Source organism: Heterodontus francisci, chromosome 14 (genome assembly GCF_036365525.1).
Source record: "Heterodontus francisci isolate sHetFra1 chromosome 14, sHetFra1.hap1, whole genome shotgun sequence".
Taxonomy (NCBI): Eukaryota; Metazoa; Chordata; class Chondrichthyes; order Heterodontiformes; family Heterodontidae; genus Heterodontus; species Heterodontus francisci.
In genome coordinates, this window is record NC_090384.1 from 90,010,811 (window position 1) to 90,036,620 (window position 25,810).

General features: G+C 44.3%; 1 protein-coding gene across 13 annotated transcripts in view; it reads right to left on the reverse strand.

Annotated features, from left to right (window-relative positions):
- LOC137377146 (neuron navigator 2-like) overlaps positions 1-25,810 on the reverse strand; it is a 984,055-nt gene that overhangs the window by 125,573 nt on the left and 832,672 nt on the right. For 12 of the 13 annotated variants that reach the window (XM_068046509.1, XM_068046511.1, XM_068046508.1 and 9 more), the window contains 2 exons: positions 20,364-21,057; positions 1,394-1,861 (listed from right to left, as the gene is read on the reverse strand). In XM_068046509.1, the coding sequence (XP_067902610.1) occupies positions 1,394-1,861; positions 20,364-21,057 (1,162 nt within the window). The remainder of the gene's footprint in view (positions 1-1,393; positions 1,862-20,363; positions 21,058-25,810) is intronic. The other variant, XM_068046512.1, reaches the window with a different exon arrangement.

The window sequence follows — 25,810 nt, forward strand, 5'->3', positions numbered from 1 at the left end:
GTGTAGGGGCCCTAACAACCCCACTGCCTTGTGGGTGTCTCGGGAGAGACCAAGGCTAAGGGAGTAAACCCTAACAGAAAATCCGGAGCGGAACCCCGTAGGCGGTCATGTGTCATCTTTGGCATGTTTCCGGCAGTTCCTGCAGCCATACCGGTGCCAAACGTCATGCTCTGCACTCCTTTGGACCCCACCAGAAAGGCCGAGAGGGGGGTTTTGACGATTGGGCAACTCTCAACCTCCATACATTCGCCCAGGCATGCGCCATGGAGAGGTCACTCCATAGTTGCCTCACAGTTGGTTGACTATACAGTAAAATTAAGGAATGATCTGTATTTTGAAATGTATACTTTCGAACATGCAATAATTTCAGTCTGCCCCGGAAGTGGTCACCTCAAAGTGTTGAGTATATTTCAAAATTGACAGGTGCAAAATAATGGGGTGCAGATCAGTCTTGGACAGTGGCACAAAACGAGCAATAGTGAATCAGCTAACAGGTTTAAACTCTGTCTGATTCTTCTTCCAACACAAATTTGTACCCCAATATCACTACAATTGGGCTAACTCTGCTTACCACTGAAGTATGTGTGCTTCAGGCAAGTATCCATCAAGTTGTACCTGCCAAAGATTGAATTGATACTACCGTCTATCTTTAAATTTCAAAATTGATTCTCAAGTGTTTAAATTTGGCTTCCTATTGCAGCATCTTCCCTAACATGGGGCGCAAGTATTCCTGGATGACACAATAACAAGAGACAACTTTTCAGCCTGGGGATAAATTCATTGAGAAAATACTTACAGCAGTTCATAGTCATCATGTTTCCCCTTTCACTACTGTGATGCTCTCACACTGTAGGAACGCTCAAGTTTCCCCATCTTATTAATCTCAAGTGCATCCAAGTCTTACGTCCTGCCCATTCCATTTGCCCCCAAAGAATGCTACTACTTCTCACTTTCTCAGTGACAGAGATTTTCAGGGAACACTGTTATGAGTTAGGGTTATCACAGCCTCATTCTATTCAAAAATTATCAGTAAAAGGTCAGAATCTCATTTCAAAGCATGAGGAAGGCGGAGTTAAACCTAGATCTCAATAAAGTTACGATGATATTTTATTTTACAAATGTGAGAATAAAAGCAGTAGTGTTTTAGGGAAGAAAATGAAGTCGAAAAAAGACAACACTAGAGGCACACTAAATGGACAGGAGATGTAAAAAAAGTGACACATCAGGCAAATAAATCAAGCGCTCCATATTCCTACAAACACCATATGGATTCCTGGGGTTGTCATGAATGACAAGGTCTAATTAATAAGACCATTGAATAAGACCACTTATAAAAATAGAAATGTGCAAATCGAAAAAAATTTCAGTAAATAATACACACTTGGTTTCCTACCTCTCAGACATAGCTGTCTTAATGCTGCTAGTCCTCACAAAGGGAGTAAGAGAATCTTCTTTGGAGGAAGGGATCAAACCACTGGTTGAGTTGTGATGACTGTGACCGCCTCCACTGCTAAGGGAGATGTCAATGGATTCACAGCTGGTGTGTAGACTGTTTACTGACTGATAACCTGGACCATCCTTACTTATGGTGGAGGAGCTGCTCAGACTGGCACCCCATGGTGCACCATTTGAAGTTGTGGAATGGACTGACGCTGGACTGGAGGCCAGAGGAGATTGTATCATGTCTGTAGTCTTATTATAGAGTGGGCTGCTGCCTCCACTGCCTAAACATGATGGAGGAGAATCCAGGCTGCTCTGTTGGTTCATAGTGGCATGAGGATTGGAAATGACTGTGGAGTTCTTCATGTTTTCAGTTGTTGTGACAGGAGCCTGCTTAGCACTTGGCTTGACCCCGAACAGTCTGCTTAAAAAAAATGCAAAATCTTGTAAGTGATATCTTTAATTTCTACAACAATATACTATTGTTTCTCTCGGAAAAACACCTGGAGGCACAAGAAGGGTGGAAAAAAATCAGGTTACTGAACGCCACAGCTGAGAAGTGCCAATATAGAATTTGACATTTTCCAAACCAGCCCTTTGTTTAAATGATTAAATACTTTTTTCAAAGACATGCTACTTTTGCCTGACGTCTAGACAGAACATAATACCTAATCCTCTCAATCCATTATTATTTTAAAGAAGTGGTGATAGATGAACTGAAAGCCTTTTCATCAGGGTAATTTAACCGAGATAATGGTGAGGCACAAACGTTAAAGTAATCTATAAATGTTTTATTACTTAAATATACAACTTAGCTTGTTGCAAACATTATGATTTCTAGAAATCCCATGTGAAATGCTGACTAAGGATTGCATCGAAACAATTGCATTGCATTGGAAGGCTGGCAGTTATTCATAAAATAAATTAAACTATTAAGCAAAATCAGTTTTTAGTTTCTGAGTAGATGTCCCTTTTTCTAAAACGACTTACATTTATATAGTGCCTTTCATGACTTCAGGACGTCCCAAACCCAGCACCTTCCAAACGCACAACCTCTACCAACTAGAAGGACAAGGGCAGCAAATGCATGGGAACACCACCACCCGCAAGTTCCCCTCCAAGTCACACACCATTCTGACTTGGAACTATATCACCGTTCCTTCACTGTCGCTGGGTCAAAATCTTGGAGCTCCCTTCCTAACAGCACTGCGGGTGTACCAACCTCACATGGACTGCAGCGGTTCAAGAAGGCAGCTCACCACCTCCTTCTCAAGGGCAATTAGGGATGGGCAATAAAGGTTGGCCTGGCCAGTGACGCCCACATCCCATAAATGAGTAAAAAAAAAACAAAGAGATGGACAGCCATTAAGTACATTTGAACAGTAGTCGCTGTTGTAATGCAGGAAATACAGCAGCCAATTTGTGCACAACAAACCCCCACAAATAGCTATGTGCTAATGATCAGATGTTTTTTCATAGTGGTGTTGGATGTAGAAAGTTTAAATAAATGTAACACGTATCCCTAATTAACCTCAGAAACACGTGTTCAGCTATAATTTGGTGCATCTTCAAGTTTGGGATTTCTTTTTTAAGCAACAGGTCTTTTAATTTATTGATCCCAGTTATAGTAACTAAGATAAATAGCATTTTAAAGGTCAATTTCTGCATTATGTTTAAGTATTTAACAGATGCAAAGTGTGGAACATATTTCTTTGGCAATATTTGTACATTAGAAGCTGACACAAGTTAGGAACTGAAAAAAAACTGTTGGAAAAAGGAAGAATACAGAGGTGGAAAAGGTCAGATTTCTAAAAAGGCAAAATGAGAAAAAAAACATAAGAAAGTAACTCAAGTGGGGAAGAAATACATTCTGGGATGAAGCAAGTAAGTGCCTGAAGAGAGAGTGGAAAAAATGAAAAAAATAAGAAAGATAACTGGTAAAGAGTTAGAACGATTGCATACTAGAAGCGGATGACACACTGCTTAAGATGGACAGATAGCTCAGAGAAATCAGTGCAGGCTGACAGATAGTCAAAACAAATAAAAGATTTGAGTAGAACACAGGAGACAACTGTAATGAATGTAAGAGCTAGACAAAACATCATACAATGATTACTATCAATATTTAACAATTAAATACATTTCTTGCATGCAAAGGTGTCAGCTGTTACATTAACAGTGAATCACAAATGGTTTACTTTATTAAATGTGGCAGAATTGAAATCAGACCAGACATTAAAAGTCAGTTTCATAATGATTATATTCAGGATCATCTTTATTATTTTAGTCAACTATCAAATTCCACCTAACTTACTATCATTTTCACTGAAGCTTTCCATCAGCATCCCTTTCAAAATTCCAATGATTACAACTGACTAACCCATGTTTGGGTCTGAAAGTATTGTTTTCAACAATCCCGGGAGTTGAATTAGTTAATACCATAGTTAATGTAGAATGCTTCAGATTTGCCTGCTTTCGTTCAGTCCTCTCATATTCAATAACTCATCCAAGCTTCTGATGATGGTTGTTCAAATAACACATTTTTTAAATTCCCTTTTTGAACTGTTTGACCTTTGACAGATTTTTGACAGTGTTGGTAACAGAACTTACTTTCAGGTCGTACATTATAGCTGGAATTTAACGGTGAGGCGGTGGCCCCGCCCACCAGCTAGAAAGCCAAGGGCAAGCCCGCCTCTGACAGGCCTAGAAGCCACCCTATTTTGCATGGCTCAGACCCTTAACTGGCTTCAGATGGGGCTTCCGCCTCTCTGAGGCAAGAAGACGCCCTCCAAGAGCTGCTGCCCAATCAGAGGGCCGGCAGCTCTTCAGTCCCAGCAGTGCCACCAGGGCGGGGGGTTTGTTTTAGCGGGATGGGGTGGATGACCCATGCTGCTGAGGGTTGGGGGGGGGCCTCCGTGGAGCACAGGGTACCCGATCAGGAGGGTCTCCACCCCAGCCTGCAAGGAGGCCGCTATGTATTATTAGGCAGTCTCCTCAGGTGCTGAAGTGCCCGTCTGCTGCTGGTGAAATGCCAGTGACAGTGGGAAGAGACCCTTAAGTGGCAATTAATTGATCACTTAAAGGCCTCAATTGGCCTGGGGCCAGCGGGCTGTTTGCCACTTACCCCGCCACTGATAAATTATGCCCGATTTTGCACCCCCCCCCCCCCACCACCCCCACCTCCTAGCTCCCTCTGGGCACAGGGGCGGGGGTGCATTAAATTCCAGCCTATATTTCTGCTGATTAAATTAGGTGTTTGACTGATGCTCCAGAAAAGTCTTCGTATCGTCAGGACATCACCAATGTCATTCATAAACAAAATATCTAAATTTATCAACATTTATAAATAGGAACATTTTACTTTTTCTCAGGGTAGAGGTTATAATTGCAGAGAAGGGAGGATTTCTGCCTTCATAATTTAAAAGAATGTTTTGTGATAGCCACTGCCCCTGCACCATAAAGGAGGAAGAAATACTTGTCTGGGGAACAATGTGTGTGTCAGCAGACAATATGGACAGAGCAAAATGTGTGAAAGACTGTGAAACTGATCATGAAATTACTGTAGAAAACATTGTTAGGTGGTTTTCCAAAAATACTTCCAGGTTTTACTTGGTGGAGTGAATTCCCCATGTTGAACTTTCTCCATTTATACTGTGGCACAATTTTAGAAACAGGACCTGAGAAAAATCAATGGTGGTAGTGATGATTAAAACTGCTACCTGTGCTTATGACCATAGTAACTTCCCCACCCACCAGGCTAGCAGAGACACAATAAGGCATGTCCTCACCGGATGAATGCTGGAGAAGAGCTTTCAGTTCCTTGACAGTTAAGGGGGCATACTACAACATATCTTACAATACAACCCAGCCAATGCTTCCTGGACCATGGTGCTGCATTCTTCATGATATGGCGATTAAAATAGGCATCTGTATGGACCAGTTGCCACAAGAGGCTTCAGAAGAACTGCTGGAGAATGAGGCTGAGGAACCAGTGATGTATGCAATACAAGTAACTTTGGTAACTGAAAGAGCTGCTTAGCACAGCTTAACACAAGGCACCTTTCCACAGATTCCAAGGATACCATTTCCAGTGCATTCCTGATAAATTTTAATCTCCACCATTTGCATGCCCACCCAACATATTTACTAGTCGGACCATACTTCTTCACTACACATTCATTTCCCCAGTCTCACAAATGGATAGAACAGTTGGAAACGTTATAAATAGTATGCCACCATCATTTATTGTACAACATGTGTGATGTCTCTGAAACGAATGCCTGCTGTGCATGCCTGTTATACGCAACCACCTAAATTGGTGCTTCTGCTCAGTGAAATCCCCATGGGAAGGTGGAAAGTAAAAGAACAGATGGGAAGAGCTCATAATACTCAGTTGGTTTACAGCATAAAATATGCGTTGAATTGCAGGTTGTTGAATTTTTTGCAGCACTGCAGCCAAGGATGCAAAATTGGCTGAGTGATAGGAAATGCAGGTGTGAACGGTTGTTTTTTGGACTGGAGGAAGGTATATAGTGGAGTTTCCCAGGGGTTGGTGTTAGAACTACTGCTTTTCTTTATGTATATTAATGATCGAAACTTGGGTGTACAGGGTACAATTTCAAAATTTGCAGCTGACACAAAACTTGGAAGTATTGTGAAATGTGAAGAGGATTGTGATAAACTTCAAGAGGCCATAAGAGGCAGGTGGAAAGGGCGGAAAAGTGGCAGATGAAATTTAATGCAGAAAAATGTGAAGTAATTCATTTGGTAGGCAGACAAGGAGGTAATATAAGTTTAAAGGGTAGAATTCTAAAGGGGGTACAGGAGCAGAGGGCTGTGGGGTATATGTGCACAAATCATTGAAAGTTGCAGGGCAGGTTGAGAAAGCTGTTAATAAAGCATTCGGGATCCTGGGCTTTATATATAAGGGCATAGAGTGCAAGGGCAAGGAAGTTATGATAAACCTTTATAAAACACTGGTTTGGCCTCAACAGGATTTGTGTCCGGGTCTGGGCACCACACTTTATGAAGGATGTAAAAGCATTAGGGAGGGTGCAGAAAAGATTCACGAGAATGGTTCGGGGATGAGGATCGGTTGGAGAAGCGTGGGATGTTCTGCCTGGAGAAAAGGTTAAGAGGAGATTTGATGGAGCTGTTCAAAATCATGAGGGGTTCGGACACAGTAGATAGGGAAAAACTGCTCCCAATGGCAGAAGGATTCAGCACCAGAGAACACTGATTGAAAGTGACTGGCAAAAGAAGCAACGCGACATGAGAAAAAACGTTTTTACGCAGTGAGTGGTTAGGATCTGGTATGCACCGTCTGAGAATGTGGTGGAGGTAGATTCAATCAAGACCTTCAAAAGAAAATTGAACAATTATCGGAATAGAAAAAAATTACAGGGCTACAGGGAGAAGGTGGGGGAATGGGCTTAGATGAGGTACTCTTGCAGAGAGCTGGCAGAGACATGGCAGGCTGATTGGCCTTCTTCTGTGCCGTAATTATTTCATGATTCTATGTCCTCTGGACAGTGCAGCTGATATTAATTCAATTTACCACCTCTTGCCATGTTTTTCACCCCGCATGGGGTGAAACCGGGGTGATACCCCGGATCGTATGGATATGTATATCTCAGCCAGCTTTCAAACATGAAGTTCCTCCCACTCTGAGTATGCACCCAGCCTCGGGCATGCAGGTACAGCATACAATTAGGAAGGCAAATGGCATGTTGGCCTTTATTGCCAGGGGTTTGGAATACATGAATAAAGAAGTCTCACTACAATTGTACAGACAGGGCTTTGTTGAGACCACATCTGGTGTATTGTGAGCATTTTTACTCTCCAAGGGATCAAGCCTGGGTAGGTGTAGCAAATCAAGGGGTAGAGTCAAGGCAGGAAATCAGAATAGTAATATGGGAAATGAAGGTCAGAGAATGGCAGGTAGGGACAGAGAGAAAAAAACGTAAGAACACACCAACAGTCAAGACTAGATGTTACAAAGATAACAAAAAGACAAAACTAAAGGCTCTGTATCTGAATGCACGTAGCATTCATGACAAACTAGATGAACTGATAGCGCACATTGAAGTAAATAAACATGATCTGTTAGCCATTACGGAGTTGTGGCTGCAGGATTACAAGATTGGGTCCTGAATATTGAGGAGTATATGACATTCAAGAAGAATAGGAAGCTAGGTAAAGGTGGAGGGGTAGCACTGTTAATCAAGGATGGCATTGGTGCAATACTTAGAGATGAACTTGGTTCAGGAGATCAGGATGTAGAATTGGTTTGGGTGGAGACGAGGAATAGTAGGGGAAAGAAGTCACTAGTGGGAGTGGTCTACAGGCCCCCTTAACAGTAACCACAATGTCGGCTGATGTATACAATAAGAAATATTGGGTGCTTGTGATAAAGGGATGGCAATAATCAAGGGTGATTTTAATCTACATATAAACTGGATAAATTCGATTGGCAATAGGAGCCTGGATGAGGAGTTCAATTTTTTATTCATTCATGGGATGTGGGCGTCGCTGGCCAGGCCAGCATTTACTGCCATCCCTAATTGCCCTTGAGAAGGTGGTGGTGAGCTGCCTTCTTGAACCGCTGCAATCCATGTGGGGTAGGTACACCCACAGTGCTATTGGGAAGGGAGTTCCAGGATTTTGACCCAGCGACAGTGAAGGAACGGCGATATAGTTCCAAATCAGGATAGTGTGTGACTTGGAGGTGAACATACAAGTGGTGGTATCCCCATGCATTTTCTGCCCTTGTCCTTCTAGTTGATAGAGGTCGCAGGTTTGGAAGGTGCTGCCTAAGGAGCCTTGGTGCGTTGCAGCAGTACATCTTGTAGATGGTACACACTGCTGCCACTGTACGTCGGTGGCGGAGGGAGTGAATGTTTGTGAATGGGGTGCCAGTCAAGCAGGCTGCTTTGTCCTGAATCATGTCAAGCTTCTTGAGTGTTGTTGGAGCTGCACCCATCCAGGCAAGTGGAGAGTATTTCATCACACTCCTGACCTGTGCCTTGTACATTAGAACATAAGAAATAGCAGCAGGAGTAGGCCATTCAGCCCCTCAAGCCTGCCCCGCCATTCAATAAGATCATGGCTGATCTGTCCCAGGCCTCAACTCCTATTTCGGGCCTGCTCCGCATAACCCTCGACTCCCTGAGATTTCAAAAATCTATCTACCTCCTCCTTAAATACATTTAGTGACCTAGCCTCCACAGCTCTCTGAGGTAGAGAATTTCAGAGATTCACCACCCTCTGAGAGAAGAAATTCCTTCGCATCTCAGTTTTAAATGTGTGACCCCAAACCCTAACCCTCAAATCTAAATCAGGGGACATAATCACTGACCAACACAAACAAATGGACCGCTGGGTTGAGCACTACCTAGAATGCAGGGAGAATGCTGTCACTGAGACTGCCCTCAATGCAGCCCAGCCTCTACCAGTCATGGATAAGCTGGACATACAGCCAACCAAATCGGAACTCAGTGATGCCATTGATTCTCTAGCCAGCGGAAAAGCCCCTGGGAAGGACAGCATTACCCCTGAAATAATCAAGAGTGCCAAGCCTGCTATACTCTCAGCACTACATGAACTGCTATGCCTGTGCTGGGACGAGGGAGCAGTACCCCAGGACATGCGCGATGCCAATATCATCACCCTCTATAAAAACAAAGGTGACCGCAATGACTGCAACAACTACCGTGGAATCTCCCTGCTCAGCATAGTGGGGAAAGTCTTTGCTTGAGTCGCTCTGAACAGGCTCCAGAAGCTGGCCAAGCGCGTCTACCCTGAGGCACAGTGTGGCTTTCGTGCAGAGAGATCGACCGTTGACATGCTGTTCTCCCTTCGTCAGATACAGGAGAAATGCCGTGAACAACAGATGCCCCTCTACATTGCTTTCATTGATCTCACCAAAGCCTTTGACCTCGTCAGTAGACGTGGTCTTTTCAGACTACTAGAAAAGATTGGATGCCCACCAAAGCTACGAAGTATCATCACCTCATTCCATGACAATATGAAAGGCACAATTCAACATGGTGGCTCCTCATCAGAGCCCTTTCCTATCCTGAGTGGTGTGAAACAGGGCTGTGTTCTCGCACCCACACTTTTTGGGATTTTCTTCTCCCTGCTGCTTTCACATGCGTTCAAGTCCTCTGAAGAAGGAATTTTCCTCCACACAAGATCAGGGGGCAGGTTGTTCAACCTTGCCCGTCTAAGAGCGAAGTCCAAAGTACGGAAAGTCCTCATCAGGGAACTCCTCTTTGCTGACGATGCTGCTTTAACATCTCACACTGAAGAGTGCCTGCAGAGTCTCATCGACAGGTTTGCGGCTACCTGCAATGAATTTGGCCTAACCATCAGCCTCAAGAAAACAAACATCATGGGGCAGGACGTCAGAAATGCTCCATCCATCAATATTGGCGACCACGCTCTGGAAGTGGTTCAAGAGTTCACCTACCTAGGCTCAACTATCACCAGTAACCTGTCTCTAGATGCAGAAATCAACAAGCGCATGGGTAAGGCTTCCACTGCTATGTCCAGACTGGCCAAGAGAGTGTGGGAAAATGGCGCACTGACACGGAACACAAAAGTCCGAGTGTATCAGGCCTGTGTCCTCCGTACCTTGCTCTATGGCAGCGAGGCCTGGACAACGTATGCCAGCCAAGAGCGACGTCTCAATTCATTCCATCTTCGCTGCCTCCGGAGAATAGTTGGCATCAGGTGGCAGGACCGTATCTCCAATACAGAAGTCCTCGAAGCGGCCAACATCCCCAGCTTGTACACACTACTGAGTCAGCGGCGCTTGAGATGGCTTGGCCATGTGAGCCGCATGGAAGATGGCAGGATCCCCAAAGACACATTGTCCAGCGAGCTCGCCACTGGTATCAGACCCACCGGCCGTCCATGTCTCCGCTATAAAGACGTCTGCAAACGCGACATGAAATCCTGTGACATTGATCACAAGTCGTGGGACTCAGTTGCCAGCGTTCGCCAGATCTGGCGGGCAGCCATAAAGACAGGGCTAAAATGTGGCGAGTCGAAGAGACTTAGTAGTTGGCAGGAAAAAAGACAGAGGCGCAAGGGGAGAGCCAACTGTGCAACAGCCCCGACAAACAAATTTCTCTGCAGCACCTGTGGAAGAGCCTGTCACTCTAGAATTGGCCTTTATAGCCACTCCAGGCGCTGCTTCACAAACCACTGACCACCTCCAGGCGCGTATCCATTGTCTCTCGAGATAAGGAGGCCCAAAAGAATGTCCCCTAGTTCGAGATTCCCCCACCAGTGGAAACATATTCTCAACATCTACTCTGTCAAGCCCCCGAAGAATCTTATATGTTTCAATAAGATCACCTCTCATTCTTCTAAACTCCAATGAATAAAGGCCTAACCTGTTTAGCTGTTCTTGATAAGACAAGCCCTTCATCCCAGGAATCAGCCTAGTGAAGCTGTTCTGAACTGCCTCCAATGCTAGTACATCCTTCCATAAATACGGGGACCAAAACTGAACGCAGTGCTCCAGGTATGACCTCTCCAACACCCTGTACAGTTGTAACAAGACTCCCCTATTTTTAAACTCTAACCCCCTGGCAATAAAGGCCAAAATTCCATTTGCCTTCCTAATTCCTCGCTGCACCTGCATGCTAACTTTTTGTGTTTCATGTACAAGAACATCCAGATCCCTCAGTACTGCAGTATTTTGTAGTCTTTCTCCATCTGAATAATAATCTGCCTTTTTATGCTTCCTACCAAAGTGGATGACCTCACACTTTCCCAGATTGAACTCCATCTCAAGTTTTTGCCCACTCACTTAACCTATCTATATCCCTTTGCAAAATTCTTTTTGTCCTCATCACAACATGCCTTCCCACCTATTTTTGTATCGTCAGCAAATTTGCATACACTACATTCTGTCCCTTCCTCCAAGTCATTAATATAGATAGTAAATAGTTGAGGCCCAAGGACTGATCCTTGTGGCACCCCACTAGTTACGGCTTTCCAACCTGAAAAAGACCCATAAATCCTGACTCTCTGCCTTCTGTGTGTTAGCCAATGCTTAATCCATGCCAACACATTACCCCCAATACCCTGAGCTTTTATTTTGTGCAATAACCTTTTATGTGGCACATTATCGAATTGTAGATGGTGGACAGGCCTGCTGAGAGCAGACCTGCTCTCATAGCCACAGTAATTATATGGCCACTCCAGTTCAGTTTCTGGTCAATGGTAACCCCTAGGATGTTGATAGTGGGGGATTCAGCGATCGTAATGCCACTGAATATCAAGGGGAGATGGTTAGATTCTCTCTTGTTGGAGATGGTCATTGTCTGGCACTTGTGTGGTGCAAATGTTACTTGCCACTTATCAGCCCAAGCCTGGATATTGTCCAGGTTTTGCTGCATTTCTACATGGACAGCTTCAGTATCTGAGGAGTCGCGAATGGTGCTGAACATTGTGTAATCATCAGCGAACATCCCCACTTCTGACCTTATGATTGAAGGAAGGTCATTGATGAAGCAGCTGAAGATGTTTGGGCCTGGGACACTACCCTGAGGAACTGCTGCGGTGATGTCCTGGAGCTGAGATGATTGACCTCCAACAACCACAACCATCTTCCTTTGCGCTAGGTATGACTCCAACCAGCAGAGAGTTTTTGCCCCGATTCCCATTGACTTCAGTTTTGCTCGGACTCATTGATGCCATACTTGGTCAAATGCTGCCTTGATGTCAAGGGCAGTCACTATCCCCTCACCTCTTGAGTTCATACAATGCTTTCAAGATAGTTTCTTAGAGCAGCATGTTCTGGAACCAACCAGAGAGCAGGTTATATTAGACTTGGTATTGTGTAATGTGACAGGATTAATTAATGACCTCAGAGTAAGGGCACCTCTAGATAGCAGCAACCATAATATGATTGAATTTTGCATCCAGTTTGAAAGAGAGAAAAGTGGGTCCAAGACTATTGTTTGAAACTTAAATAAGGGCAATTATGTGGGCATGAAAGCTGAGCTGGCTGAAGTGAACTGAGTTACGAGGCTAGGAGATAGATCAATAGAGAAGCAGTGCAGACATTTCAGGGGATATTTCAGAATACTCAGGATAAGTACATTCCTACTATGAAGAAAAATTCTAAGGGACGACACATCATCCGTAGTTAACTATAGAAGTTAAGGAAAACATCAAACTTAAGGTAAAGGTAAACTTGCACAAAGATGAGTGGCAGGTCAGATAATTGGTCAGAATATAAAGAACGGCACAGAATGACTAAAAGGCTAATCAGGAGAAAAAAATTAAAATACGAGAGGAAGCTAGCTAGAAATGTAAAAACAGATAGCAAGAGTTTCTATAGGTATTTAAAAAAGAAAAGAGTAAGTAAAGTGAGTGTTGGTCCTCTAGAGAGTGAGAATGTGGAGTTAATAGTAGATAATAAGGAAATGGTGGATGAAAGGAACAAATAGTTTGCTTCTGTCTTCACTATAGAGGATACAAAAAACATTCCAGTAATAGGTGTAAATCAGGAGGTGGAAGGAAGAGAGGAATTTGGTGAAATTACAATCGCCAAGGATTGTAGCCAAACTAATGGAGCTGCGGGCTGACAAGTCCCAGATCCTGATGAGCTTCATCCTCGGGTCTTAAAAGAGGCGGCTAATGAGGTAGTAGATGTGTTGGTGTTAATTTTTCAAAATTCATTAGATTCTGGAAAGCTTCCATCAGACTGGAAAGTAGCATATATAACCCCTCTATTCAAGAAGGAGGGAGACAGAAAACAGGTAACTGTAGGTCAGTTAGCTTGATGTCTGTCATGGGGAAGGTGTTAGAATCGATCACTAAGAACACTACAGCTGGCCACTTAGAAAAACTCAAGGTAATCAGGAATAGTCAGCATGGTTTTGTGAAAGAGAAATCATGTTTAACCAATTCATTGGAGTTCTTTGAAGGAATAACATGCGCTGTGGATAAAAGGGAGCCCGTTGACGTACTGTACTTGAATGTCCAGAAGGCATTTGACAAGGTGCCACATAAAAGATTATTGCACAAAGTAGGAGCTCATGGTGTAGGGGGTAACATATAAGCATGGATAGAAGATTGGCTGGCTGGCAGAAAACACAGAGTATGCGTAAATGGGTCCTTTTCTGATTGGCAGCATGTGATGAGTGGAGATCCACAGGGGTCTGTGCTGGAGCCTCAACTTTTTACAATTTATATCAATGGCTTAGATGAGGGGAGCGATGGCATGGTAGCTAAATTTGCAGATGACACAAAGATAGGTAGGAAAGTATGTTGTGAAGAGGACAGAAGGAGGTTGAGTGAGTGGGCAAATATCTGGCAGATGGACTATAATGTGGGAAAATATGAAGTTGTTCACTTTGGCAGAAAGAATACAAAAGCAAAGCATTACTTAAATGGAGAACGACTGCAGAATTCCGAGGTGCAGAGGGATCTAGGTGTTCTAGTGCATGAGTCCCGAAAAATTAAAATACAGGTACAGCAAGTAATAAAGAAGGCAAATGTAATGCCATCCTTTATTACGAGAGGAATTGAAAATAAAAGTCAGGATGTTATGCTTCATTGGTGAGACCATATCTCAAATACTGTGTGTAGTTTTGGTCTCCTTATTTAAGGAAGGATGTAAATGTGTTGGAGGTGGTTCAGAGGAGGTTTAGTAGATTGATATCTGGAATGAGCAGGTCGTCTTATGAGGAAAGGTTGGATAAACAGGGCTTGTTTTCACTGGCGTTTATGAGAGTGAAGGGAGACTTGATTGAAGTTTATAAGATCCTGAACGGTCTTGACAAGGTGGATACGGAAAGGATGTTTTCTCTTATGGGTGAGTCCAGAACTAGGGGACACTGTTTTATAATTAGGGATTGCCTTTTTAGGACAGTGACATGGAAAAAAAACATTTTCTCTCGGAGGGTTGTGCAACTTTGAAACTCTCTGCCGCAGAAAGTGGTGGAGGCGGGGGTCACTGAATATTTTTAAGGTGGAGGTAGATAGATTCTTGTTAGTCAAGGGAATCAAAGGTTATCGGGGTAGATGGGAGTGTGGAATTCGAGACACAAACAGATCAGCCATGATCATATTGAATGGCGGAGCAGGCTCGAGGGGCCGAATGGCCTACTTCTGCTCCTAATTCTTAGTTCGTATGTTTGTATATTTAAGGAAGGATACGCGTGCATTGCAGGCAGTACAGCGGAGGTTCACTAGATTGGTCCCTGGGATGAGAGGGTTCTCTTATGATGAGAAGCTGAGTAAATTGAGCCTATATTCTCTGGAGTTCAGAAATATGAAAGATGATGTCTTTGAAACCTACAAGATACTGAAGGGGCTTGTCAGGGTATACACTGAGAGGTTTTTCCACTGGCTGGGAAATCTAAAACACAGGGTCACAGTCTCAGCAAAAGAGGCTTATCATTCACGACTGAGATGAGGAGAAATTTCTTCACTCAAAGGGTTGTGAATCTTTGGAATTCTCTACCCCAGAGGGTAGTGAATGTGCCATAACTGAATATATTTAAGGCTCATATAGACAGGTTTTGGGTCTCTCGATCATATTGAATGGCGGGACCAACTTGACGAGCTGCATGGTCTACTCCTGCTCCTACTTCTCATGTATGTTCTTATGTTCTAACTCACAGCAGGCAAATGTCCTGAACCCAAGATTATGGAACATATAAACAGGAGTAGGCCATTCGGCCCCTCGAGTGTGTTCCACTATTCAGTTAAATCACAGAGTCAGACAGTCATTGTTACAACACAGAAGGAGGCCATTTGACCCATTGAGTCCATGCCTGCTCTCTGTACAGAAATCCCATCAGTCCCATTCCCTCGCTCTATCCCCATAGCCCTGCAAGTTTATTTCCCTCAAGTGCTCATCCAATTTCCTTTTGAAATCATTCATTGTCTCTGCTTCCACCACCCTCATAGGCAGGGAGTTCCACTCGCTGCGTAAAAACATTCTTCCTCACATTCCCCCTGCAACTCTTGCCCAAAAACCTAAAATCTGTGTCCCCTAGTCCTTGTACCATCGGCTAATGGGAACAGCTTTTCTTTGTCTACCTTATCTAAACCTGTCATAATCTTGTACACCCCATTCAAATCTCCCCTAAATCTCCTATGCTCCAAGGAGAACTTCTCCAACCTCACACTGTAGCTAAAATACCCCTGGAACCATTCTGGTAAATCTCCTCTGCATCCTCTCAATGACCCTCACATCCTTCCTGAAATATGGTGACCAAAACTGGACATAATATGAGAGTTGGGGCCTAACCAGAGCTTTATAAAAGTTCAGCATAACTTTCCTGCTTTTGTACTCAATACCTCTGTTGAAGAAGCCCAGGATCCCATATGCTTGCTAACTATCTCTCACAATGTCCTGCCCCCTTAAAGATCTATGCACATGAACTCCAGGTCCATCTGTCCCTACACACTCTTTTGAACTGTGCCATTAAGTCTATACCTCTCCCTTCTGCCAAAATGAATCATGTCACATTTCTCTGTATTAATTCCCATCTGTCAATTGTCTGCCCATTCCGCTAGCCTATGTCCTGTTACAATCGATTGGTATCATCTTCACTGTCTGTCACATGTCCAAGTTTGGTAAAATCAGAAAATGTTGAAATTTTACTCTGTATTCCAATTATCCAAGTCATTTATATCTATCAAAAAGCAGTGGTCCTAGCACTGAACCTTGGGGAACGCCACTGCCTATCATCCTCCATTCTTGAAGAACAATCATTTGGGAGGCAGTGGCGTAGTGGCAATAACCTGCTCAGTGATACCCAGTTTGGGTTCCGACAGGGCCACTCAGCACCTGACCTCATTACAGCCTTGGTTCAAACATGGACAAAAGAGCTGAACTCAAGAGGTGAAGTGAGAGTGACTGCCTTTGACATCAAGGCAGCATTTGACCAAGTATGGCATCAAGGAGCCCTAGCAAAACTGGAGTCAATGGGAAACAGGGGGAAAACTCTCTGCTGGTTGGAGTTATACCTAGCACAAAGAATGATGGTTGTGGTTGTTGGAGATCAATCATTTCAGTCCCAGGACATCACTGCAGAACTTTCTCAGGGTAGTGTCCAAGGTCCAACCATCTTCAGCGGCTTCATCAATGACTTTCCCTCCATCATAAGGTCAGAATTGGGAATGTTCGCCGATGATTTCACGATTTTCAGCACCATTCTCGACTCCTCAGATATGGAAGCAGTCCGTGTCCCAATGCAGCAAGACTTGGGCTGATAAGTGGCAAGTAACATTTGCGCCGCACAAGTGCCAGGCAATGACCATCTCCAACAAGAGAGAATCTAACCTACTCCCCATGATATTCAATGGCATACCATCGCTGAATCCCCCACTATCAACATCCTAGGGGCTACCATTGACCAGAAACTGAACTGGAGTAGCCATATAAATACCATGGCTACAAGAGCAGGTCAGAGGCTAGGAATCCTGCGGCGAGTAACTCACCTCCTGACTCCCCAAAGCCTGTCCACCATCTACAAGGCACAAGTCAAGAGTGTGATGGAATACTCTCCACTTGCCTGGATGGGTGCAGCTCCAGCAACACTCAAGAAGCTCGACACCATCCGGAACAAAGCAGCCCGCTTGATTGGCACACCATCCACAAACATTCACTCCCTCCACCACCGACGCACCGTGGCAGCAGTGTGTACCATTTACAAGATGCACTGCAGCAACGCACCAAGGCACCTTAGACAGCACCTTCCAAACCCGCGACCTCTACCACCTGGAAGGACAAGAGTAGTAGATGCGTCGGAACATCACCACCTGCAAGTTCCCGTCCAAGTCACACACTATCCTGACTTGGAACTATATCGCCGTTCCTTCATTGTCGCTGGGCCAAAATCCTGAAACTCCCTTCCTAACAGCACTGTGGGTGTACCTACCTCACATGGACTGCAGCGGTTTAAGAAGGCAGCTCACCACCACCTTCTCAAGGGCAATTAGGGATGGGCAATAAATGCTGACATAGCCAGCGACGCCCACATCCCATGAAAAAAAAATCATTTTCCACAACTCGCTGTTTTCTGTCCTTAAGCCAATTTTTTATCCAAGCTGACACTGGCTGATCTGTATCTTAAATCCAATTACTTTGATTCAATAACCCTTGCCTAACAAAAATCTATCAATCTCAGTTCTGAAATTTTCAGCTGACACCGCCCCCACCCCCCCCCCCCCCGAAATCTCAACACTTTTTTTGGGGAAGAGGGTTCCACATTTCCACTACCCATTGTGTGAAGGAGCACTTTATGACATCACCCCTGTATGACCTAGCTCTAGTTACAGGGTGATACCTTGTTCTCTACACACCCATCAGAGGAAATAGTTTCTCTCTATCTACCGTATCAAATACTTTAATCATCTTATGCAATTCAATTAGATCGACTCCTTAATCTTCGATATTTAAGGGAATACAAGCCTAGGTGATGCAACCTGAACCTCAATTTAACTCGTTTAGCATCCAATGTGGACCCATTTAAAGCCATTGGGAGTCAGGTACATTTTGCTGGTGCATTGCTTTAAGTTACACTGGGTTAACAGTGAGGTGGGAAGAAAATCAGCCATGTGGTCATGCCAGCCTTCTCACTTCAGTTCTGACCTCCCTTCAAACTTTAAATTAGGAGCTGAAAAAGCCCTGAAAAACTGCAACATAGGGGGTGCTGCTATTTTCCACACATTTTTCAATTCTTTTTTCAGTCATGGTTGCAGGGATCACATAAAACATAATTTTTGTTGAAGCCATTATATGCATGTCAATTCTATAATTCTATTCTGTGTCCCTGTAAGTTCACGACAAATTCAACTGCATAGTCCACCTTCAGTACTCGAGACAATCCACTGGGGGGAATTTTATGCTCTCCTCCACGGCAGGTTTGGAGGCAGGGAGAGCATAAAATAGGATGAGATGGTGGCTGGGGTGGGGGGGGGTTCCCGCCACCCTCCCGCTCTGCAAAAATTTAGACCGGCAATTAAACCACAATTAAGGGCCTCATCTGCCACCACCGCAATTGGCCCTGCAACGGGCAGCCGTGTCACGCACAGGAAGCATGGCACAAAGAAACGTGTGGACTGCTTCCTGGGTCCGAGGTGGGGGGGGTGGGGGGGTTGCCACGTTAAAAGGCAATGAAAGTCACCCCCCTGCCCTTGCTACTGACCCCCTACACCCCACTTCACTGCGACTCCCACTCCATGAGACCCAGCCCGCCCTGAACTACATGTGGCTTGGGTTCAGCAATGCGCCTGGGCCTCAGGTGGGTGCTCCTCGGCAGCACCCACACCTTCGTGGTAGCGCTGCTCAGTAGGATAGCCTCTTAATTGGCCGGGCGCTCTCCGAAGGCGGGGTCTTTGATCCCGTGGAAGGCCCGCCGCTGTCCACGTAAGTGCCTGATTGGCACTACATTCGGCTGGCCTTCTGGACAGGAGGCAAGGCGGGGTTCTCGGCGTCTCTTTTTCCGGACGTCAAGACCACGGTCGCTGGCATAAAATCCCGGACACTGTGTTTCTTCCCAAAATTTGAAAGAGTTTAAATTTGCAACATTTATATTTCAAATGAGAGCTGAATTAGCCAAGGTTCCTGTTCCCTCAGAAGCTGCAGGCATTGTATTAATACAAGATTTTCCTCTTCTCAATCAGGCGTGTGCATAGGCATTATTCACAGGCCCTCATACCTACGTGCACATAATTGGAATTTTGGCCAGATGTACAACTCATTCGTCCATCTGCAAATTGTGTACATACCTTGGCAGCAGCTTAATTCTCTGAACAAAACAGAGGCAGTCCAAGGTAGGTAAGAGACAACCCTCCTCTTTCACAGTTAGAATGGTATTCACATGTTTGATTGTGATCCAAGTGCACTGGATCCCAACTGTTTTTTTTGCATTTCACATTTATGGTTGAAATACAGGTTACATTTCCTAATTCAAAGTTACTCAAATAACGTTAATCACTTAATTATTAAGTAATAAATTCCCATTATTTATTACATTGCTTAATTCAAATTAGTTCATAATCTGAAATTTGTTTAATGCAAGATTCAACTTTGAGCTGTCAGGAGTCGCATTTAAAGGGAGCACCCTCTTCCCTGGAGTAAGTATTACGAACTATTTCTTTCATTGTTTACACAACCCAATAACATCAATGGAATTGGAATCCACAGCGGCTTCACATGCATATGGTGCAGTCAAAGCACTAGGTTTATCAGATACTTTTACAGGATGATACAACTACTTGTATTTATATAGCACCTTTATCGTAGTAAAATGTCCCAAGGAGCGTTATTAAACAAAATTTGACAATGAGTCACATAAGGAGACATTAGGGCAGAGTATTGAAAAACACACATTTAAAAAATAATCCTTTTAATGATACCTAAATGCTAAATTTACATTTACTCCCTCAAGATTGAGTTGCACACATAAAATGCACACCCTTTTCAGAGAAGGATTCACTATTTGTAATGCAATCATGAGCACAAGTACAAAGACTGTGTTTACAGTTTAGCTACACATAGTGTGGCTGTGAGGGGGGATGGTGGGAATGCCCTGCAATTTTGTGCATGTGAAGTGTCAGTGTGTATCCTTAGGCCAAACACTGACCACAGATCGCATAATACACATGTGGGGCAAAATTGCAAGCGTATGCTGCAAGTGTAACTTATTCCCAGGCAAGCATATTGTCATGGACAAGCAGGAAATTTAGGCCTCTGAATTCGGCCTGTTCATCTCTGCATGAATCGTAGTCGCTTGGAGCTCTGAAACAAGCTCCCAGTGTGCTTGCACCAATGACTGCTCAACAGACTAATTAAAAAATTATCAAAATGTGACCACCAAAATTGGAAACCTTTGGAGTTTGCTGCTTACATTCACAACTTATAATAATAAAATATTACTTGCCTGCGTAAGGTGGGGGAAGCTATGTCAGGATATTTGGATCCTTGCTGCCGAGTACTCTGAGAGCTGTTGGTTCCGATCTGTGAAGGATCTGCTTTGACAGAGTTAGGTGAAGTCACACTTTCTGTGTCAGATGATACTCCCTTCTCTTTGTCAGTCTGGTTAGGTAATGCAGGCACTGTGTTGCCCGAGGCTACCTTGGATGGCTCTCTCAGTTTAGAAACGGGAAGACCTGCTGATTTACTGCTGATGTTGGAGTCAATGCTGCTAGTACTAGACCGATTCCCAGTCCCACGGCTGTTTGATTTACTGGGCCGAGGCAGGCTGCGGTATTGCAAGTTAGTGCGTGCATTTAGGATAAGATAATTCTCCTCAGTGCTCTGTGAGCCATCAACGCTGGCTTTCCTACCTGATGATCTACCTATAAGACCTGATGACTTGGGGATTTTACCGAGAGTTGCAGAGCCACTTGTAATAGTGGCACCGCTTGCTGTAATCATAGTGATTCCTCCTGAAGACCCTCCATGTTTCTTGAACCCAAAGGTGTTTGTTCCCCCAGTTGACCGCGAAGCACTAGAAGGAGGTTTCTTCCCTTCGTCCCCACTGCTGCGGGCTGCATCTGAGGGAGATCGATGGACATTTGTAGATTTAGGAGACAGTCTGCCCTTTTCCGACACCTTAGCATCATCGGTTTTTGCTACAAATAAAAATACACATAAAATTTCTATGTCAATGTCATATTGATTTAGTAAAAACAATTGCATCCAAGTAATGCCCATATTTTCTCTAAATTCAACCTTTTAACATTATACACATTTCCTCCAGGTTCATACATGTTGAAGAACAAAAAAGATTTTGGCATCCTGTTAGATTTTATTTGATTTGGCAAATATGTTCATTTTTCTTTGATAAAAAAGCATCATAAAAATGTATTGATTTGTCAATGAAATTACTATTTTTGATCAGTGTCAGAAGTTTGAGCTATGAGGGAAGCTTATGAACCTTTGCCCTCTTCGCCTTGAAAAGAGGCAAACAACAGGTGAGCTTAAATGAAGATGAATGAGAGATAAGTTACATGATAATAGAGCATATGGAGAAAGCAGATACAGAAAATTACGTCAAACTAAACTGTAATCCACAGGTTCAAACTGGTTAAAGGTAAAATTTGGACTAAAATCAAGAACTTCTTGATACAAAGAATGATTAATGCAAAGGACAAACTTCTGAATAGAGTAGTGAAAGCAAAACCCTGGAATAATTCAAAAAACAATTGGATCTTTCAGGATAGATCAGCTAAGGTGACCATTGTTATTCCTATTGATTTTGTGATCTTATGATGAGCCAGGGTAAAACTAAAAGTAACATTGTCTGTGTCTAAGCTGTAAAAACAAGTGTGACATTCCTGAAAAATGTGTTCATTTCATTTCTCTACAGGTACCAGTGGGATTTCCACTGCAAGACTTGACAGCAGGAACATGTTACTGCTCAACCCAGTTACAAATACTCTGGGAAAAGGGAGAGCCATGTGACAGGCAAGGGACATACAAACATACAAACTCCTCAAAACCCATGGCACGAATATGTACTGGAGGGAGGTCTTGGAGTGGAGAGAGGGCGAGGGGGTGATGAGCTATGGCCGGGAAAGCTAGAAATGGCTGTGTTTCCCCAAACACAGTGGAATTTTAGCATGATTTATTTTTCCAGGTTCGCTGTACAAAAGCCAGCCTGATTGGCAGGCTTGACTGCCTGTCAGGCAAGGAAGGTTCGAGAAAAGTCCACAACACATAATCAGTTAAGTTTAGTTGTGGTGGGGGAAGAGAACACAGAGGTGCGTATAGTATGGTTGGGGGGTGGACGGTCAGTGGAGGGTGTTACGACCAGGTGAGGAAGGGGTCTCAGGCTCCCCTCTCGCCCCTTTCCTGGTTTGGCCGTAACAGGGTTTATCTTTTAAAACACAGTGATTTTAGTTTACCCCCTCAGTGAGCCCAGGGCTTGCTGTACTCTAATTGTAATTGCAAATGAACCAATCAGACAGATTTTCTTAGGTTTAAACAAGAAAGATGTAAGTTTATTAACCTTACCACTCTAATTCGGTTAAAATTACTAAAATACGAGACACAGCCACGCTTGCATGCATACGAGAGAAACACACACACACACACAAATAGAATCAGAGGGAGAGAGAGAATTGCGGGGGACATTGAAGTAGAGTTGGCAATAAATGGAATACAGGTACTGTCTTTTGTGTCTTTGATGTAAAGTCCTTGGTTGAAGTTAAGGTCGTGGAGTCCTCACTGAGCCTCAGTGCACAAATTCCAATTGGCTTCTCTGGTACCAGAACGCCGGAGAAATGCTTCGTCTGTAGTCTTGAAGCATAGACGCTGCCACCGTGGTTTTCCTGGGACATTGCTGGAGACAGAGACATCCCTGTTGCAGGCTCTTTCCTTTCTGTCCAAATTGCAGCTGATTCCTTTCTGTGAGGCACAATTCAAAAAGCCCCCAGTCTTACTGGTAGGTAGGTCATGTGACCATCTGTTTAAAACAGCAGCTTCTTGGGGGGTTGCTGGACTTCAAAGCTTTCCAGACACACTCGGTGGGGGGTGGAGTTCTGGCTCTTACACAGAAAAGATGGGGATGATCACTATTTCCCAGACCAATCTTGTTAATTGAATCAGTGAGCACTCCCATTGTCTCTCTATTCAACTGTCTCTCAGAATGCAATATGTGCAACCATGCTTTCAACTGTTCAGCTCTGTTTTTTTAAACAAGTTCTTTGCAATGTCCAGCAAAAAAGTTTCAGTCGTGTCCCATATGATGAAATTATTATGCTTCCATTTGGCAGGTGTGATTTCCGTCACAAGGGTGTCAGGATGATTGTGTGGGGGTCGAGGATGATCGTGGGGCGGAGGTCGTGTGATTGCAATGGGAATATGTGATAGTGGGGTGGGGGGGGAGATTGGAGGGGTCGAGATGTATGCGGTGAGGGGTCGGACTTCATGTGGGGTTCAAGGGGGGGATAAGAGAGGGGGAGAGATGGGGTGATGGTGACTACATGGGGAGGCGTTGATGAAGTTGACAGATCGCCAGGATGTCAGGGGAAAAATACAGGGAATTTGGGGGGATTGTGGGGGTGGCGGTGATGGGGCAACTTCGGGGCAAGATCATCGAGGTGGGGGGAGGGTGGGTTGGGAAGGTTTACAGGGTAAAATCGAGCCTGAAAGAAACGCAACTGCTTCTGCTGGCCAAAATCTTATGGATCCCGATTTTCTAGCCTCCTTTTTTCTGCCGGGTTTCCCAAGGTCTGCAATTTTATGTGGGGCAGCGGAAGGGAGCAAAGGCCCGCCCGCCCTAGGCCAATCAAAGCAGTGAAAAAAAATACAAACCTTGTTAAAATGGAGGCAGGCAGCCTCCTTAAAAGGTTTCAACATCTGACCCGCCTCTTGAGAGTGGATTGGCTGTCCAACAGAACTGGGCAGGATCGAGGAGACTTGGGTTCCTGTTTCAAATTTTTAATATTTTTACTTCCCACCCAACCCAAACACACCCTTTTTAAAATTATATACTGTATCTTCAACCAGCTTGTGCTCGTTCAAATCTTTTTTTTAAAAAGTGTCACAAGAGCTTGCACGGCCATCTATATAGGAAAATGTGAGCTTGCTTTAATGTCTTATCTGGCAGGTGGCACTTGGTTGAGTACTGCCTCATTAGCAGATACATTGGAGCTGATCTAGCTGCCCACTCTTTTGACTGAGGAATAGTATATGGAACAGGAAGATCTAAAAAGGGGAAGGAAACAAAGGCCTGAACTTTACAGCCCCCCCCAACGAGCGGGCTGGTGGTGAGGGGGCATACAATTGAGCGGGATCAGGGGGGGCCTGTTCCCGACCCCTTACGCCCCACTGAAATTTTATGCTGGGCGGCGGCAGCGAGAAGCAGCCTGTCTGCCCTAAGCCAATCAAGGCCCTTAAGTGGCCAATTAACTGCTACTTAAGGGCCTCCATCCGCGGCTATAGGTATTTTACCCTCGGTGGCCGGACGGCAAAGGACCCAAGAACCCTGCCTGGTAAAACCAGGCAGCCTTCTTGTGGGGTGGGGAGGTGCCTTCCTGATTGGGTACCCAGTGCCCCATGGAGGGCTGCCCCCGAAGCCCTAATCACCCCCAACGCACAACATTCCCCTATCCCCCCAGCCTCCCCCCCCCCCCCCCACCACCACCCAACACCCCTTGCCTCGCCGGGGCCTGGCTATTGTCCCCAGCAAGACCCTACAAACTTACCTGAGTTCCGGGGTCGCCCTTCCTTTTGCCTCCGATGACTGGGTTGCAGTCCCAACAGTGGTCACCGCTCCCAGTGGCGCTGCTGGGATTAAGAGCAGCCGGCCTGCTGATTGGTCAGCAGCTCCATTAGGTGGGACGTCCTGCCTCAAGGAGGTGGAAGTCCGGCCCAAGACGAAGTCAGGGCCTGGGGAGTGAAAAATCCTGGCCTGGTTCCCCAGGCTCGGCGGAGACGGACTTGCTCCTGAATTTTCGGCCAATGGGTGGGGTCCCCTGCCCAACGTACAATTCCAGCCAAAGTTTTTAGTCAAAATATTTCATAAGTTATGCTATGAGCCTGTAAGAATGAAATATAAAAGTCTGTATAACAAGTTCTTGGGGGACTTACAATAAGTTAAGTAATAAGTTTCATTATGAATCCATAGAATGTTTTTTTTTAAAAACCTGAACAGCCATATCAAACCATGCTATCACATTTATATAATTACTGCATTCTTACAGACAGTACGCCCTTAATATGCCACAAAAACAAGTAAGTAGGGACTGCATAGAATTATTGGGGCCACAGTGATCTCCTGGCCCAGTTTTGATCACCGAAGTGGGTTGGAGAGCAATTCCCCAGATTTTTTTTCTTCCAGCTTAGTCTGGGTTTTTAAAATCTGCCTTTTCACCTCTCTCAGGAAATCACATGATTTTGAGTGGGATGAGGAGTGTGTATTTCGTGATGCTCGAGGTAACAAAATTGTGTGGAAAATAACCTCTCTCTCCACAGATGCTGCCAGACCTGCTGAGTATTTCCAGCATTTCTTGTTTTTATTTCAGATTTCCAGCATCTGCAGTATTTTGCTTTTATATTAATATAACCTTTGGAGCTTGTTTGTCATCAATTCCAAGTTTAGCCAAGTAACATTTAACATGAACAATGTTCAAAATTAAGTAAAATATATGAAAGTTAAAACAATTAGAAATGAAGATTAGGGTAGGTGGATTTTATTAATTGAAAATAAAAGTAAAATTCACCTTAAGGTAATTAACATGATGCCCAGAATGGGACAGTAGAAAAGGGACACGCAGACTATAAGTGAAAAATTCATACATTTGGAAGGAGCAACATCACATGATGGGGAAAGAACACGGGCTCAGAACTTTATTCCGTGTATTACAAGAACATTTTGAC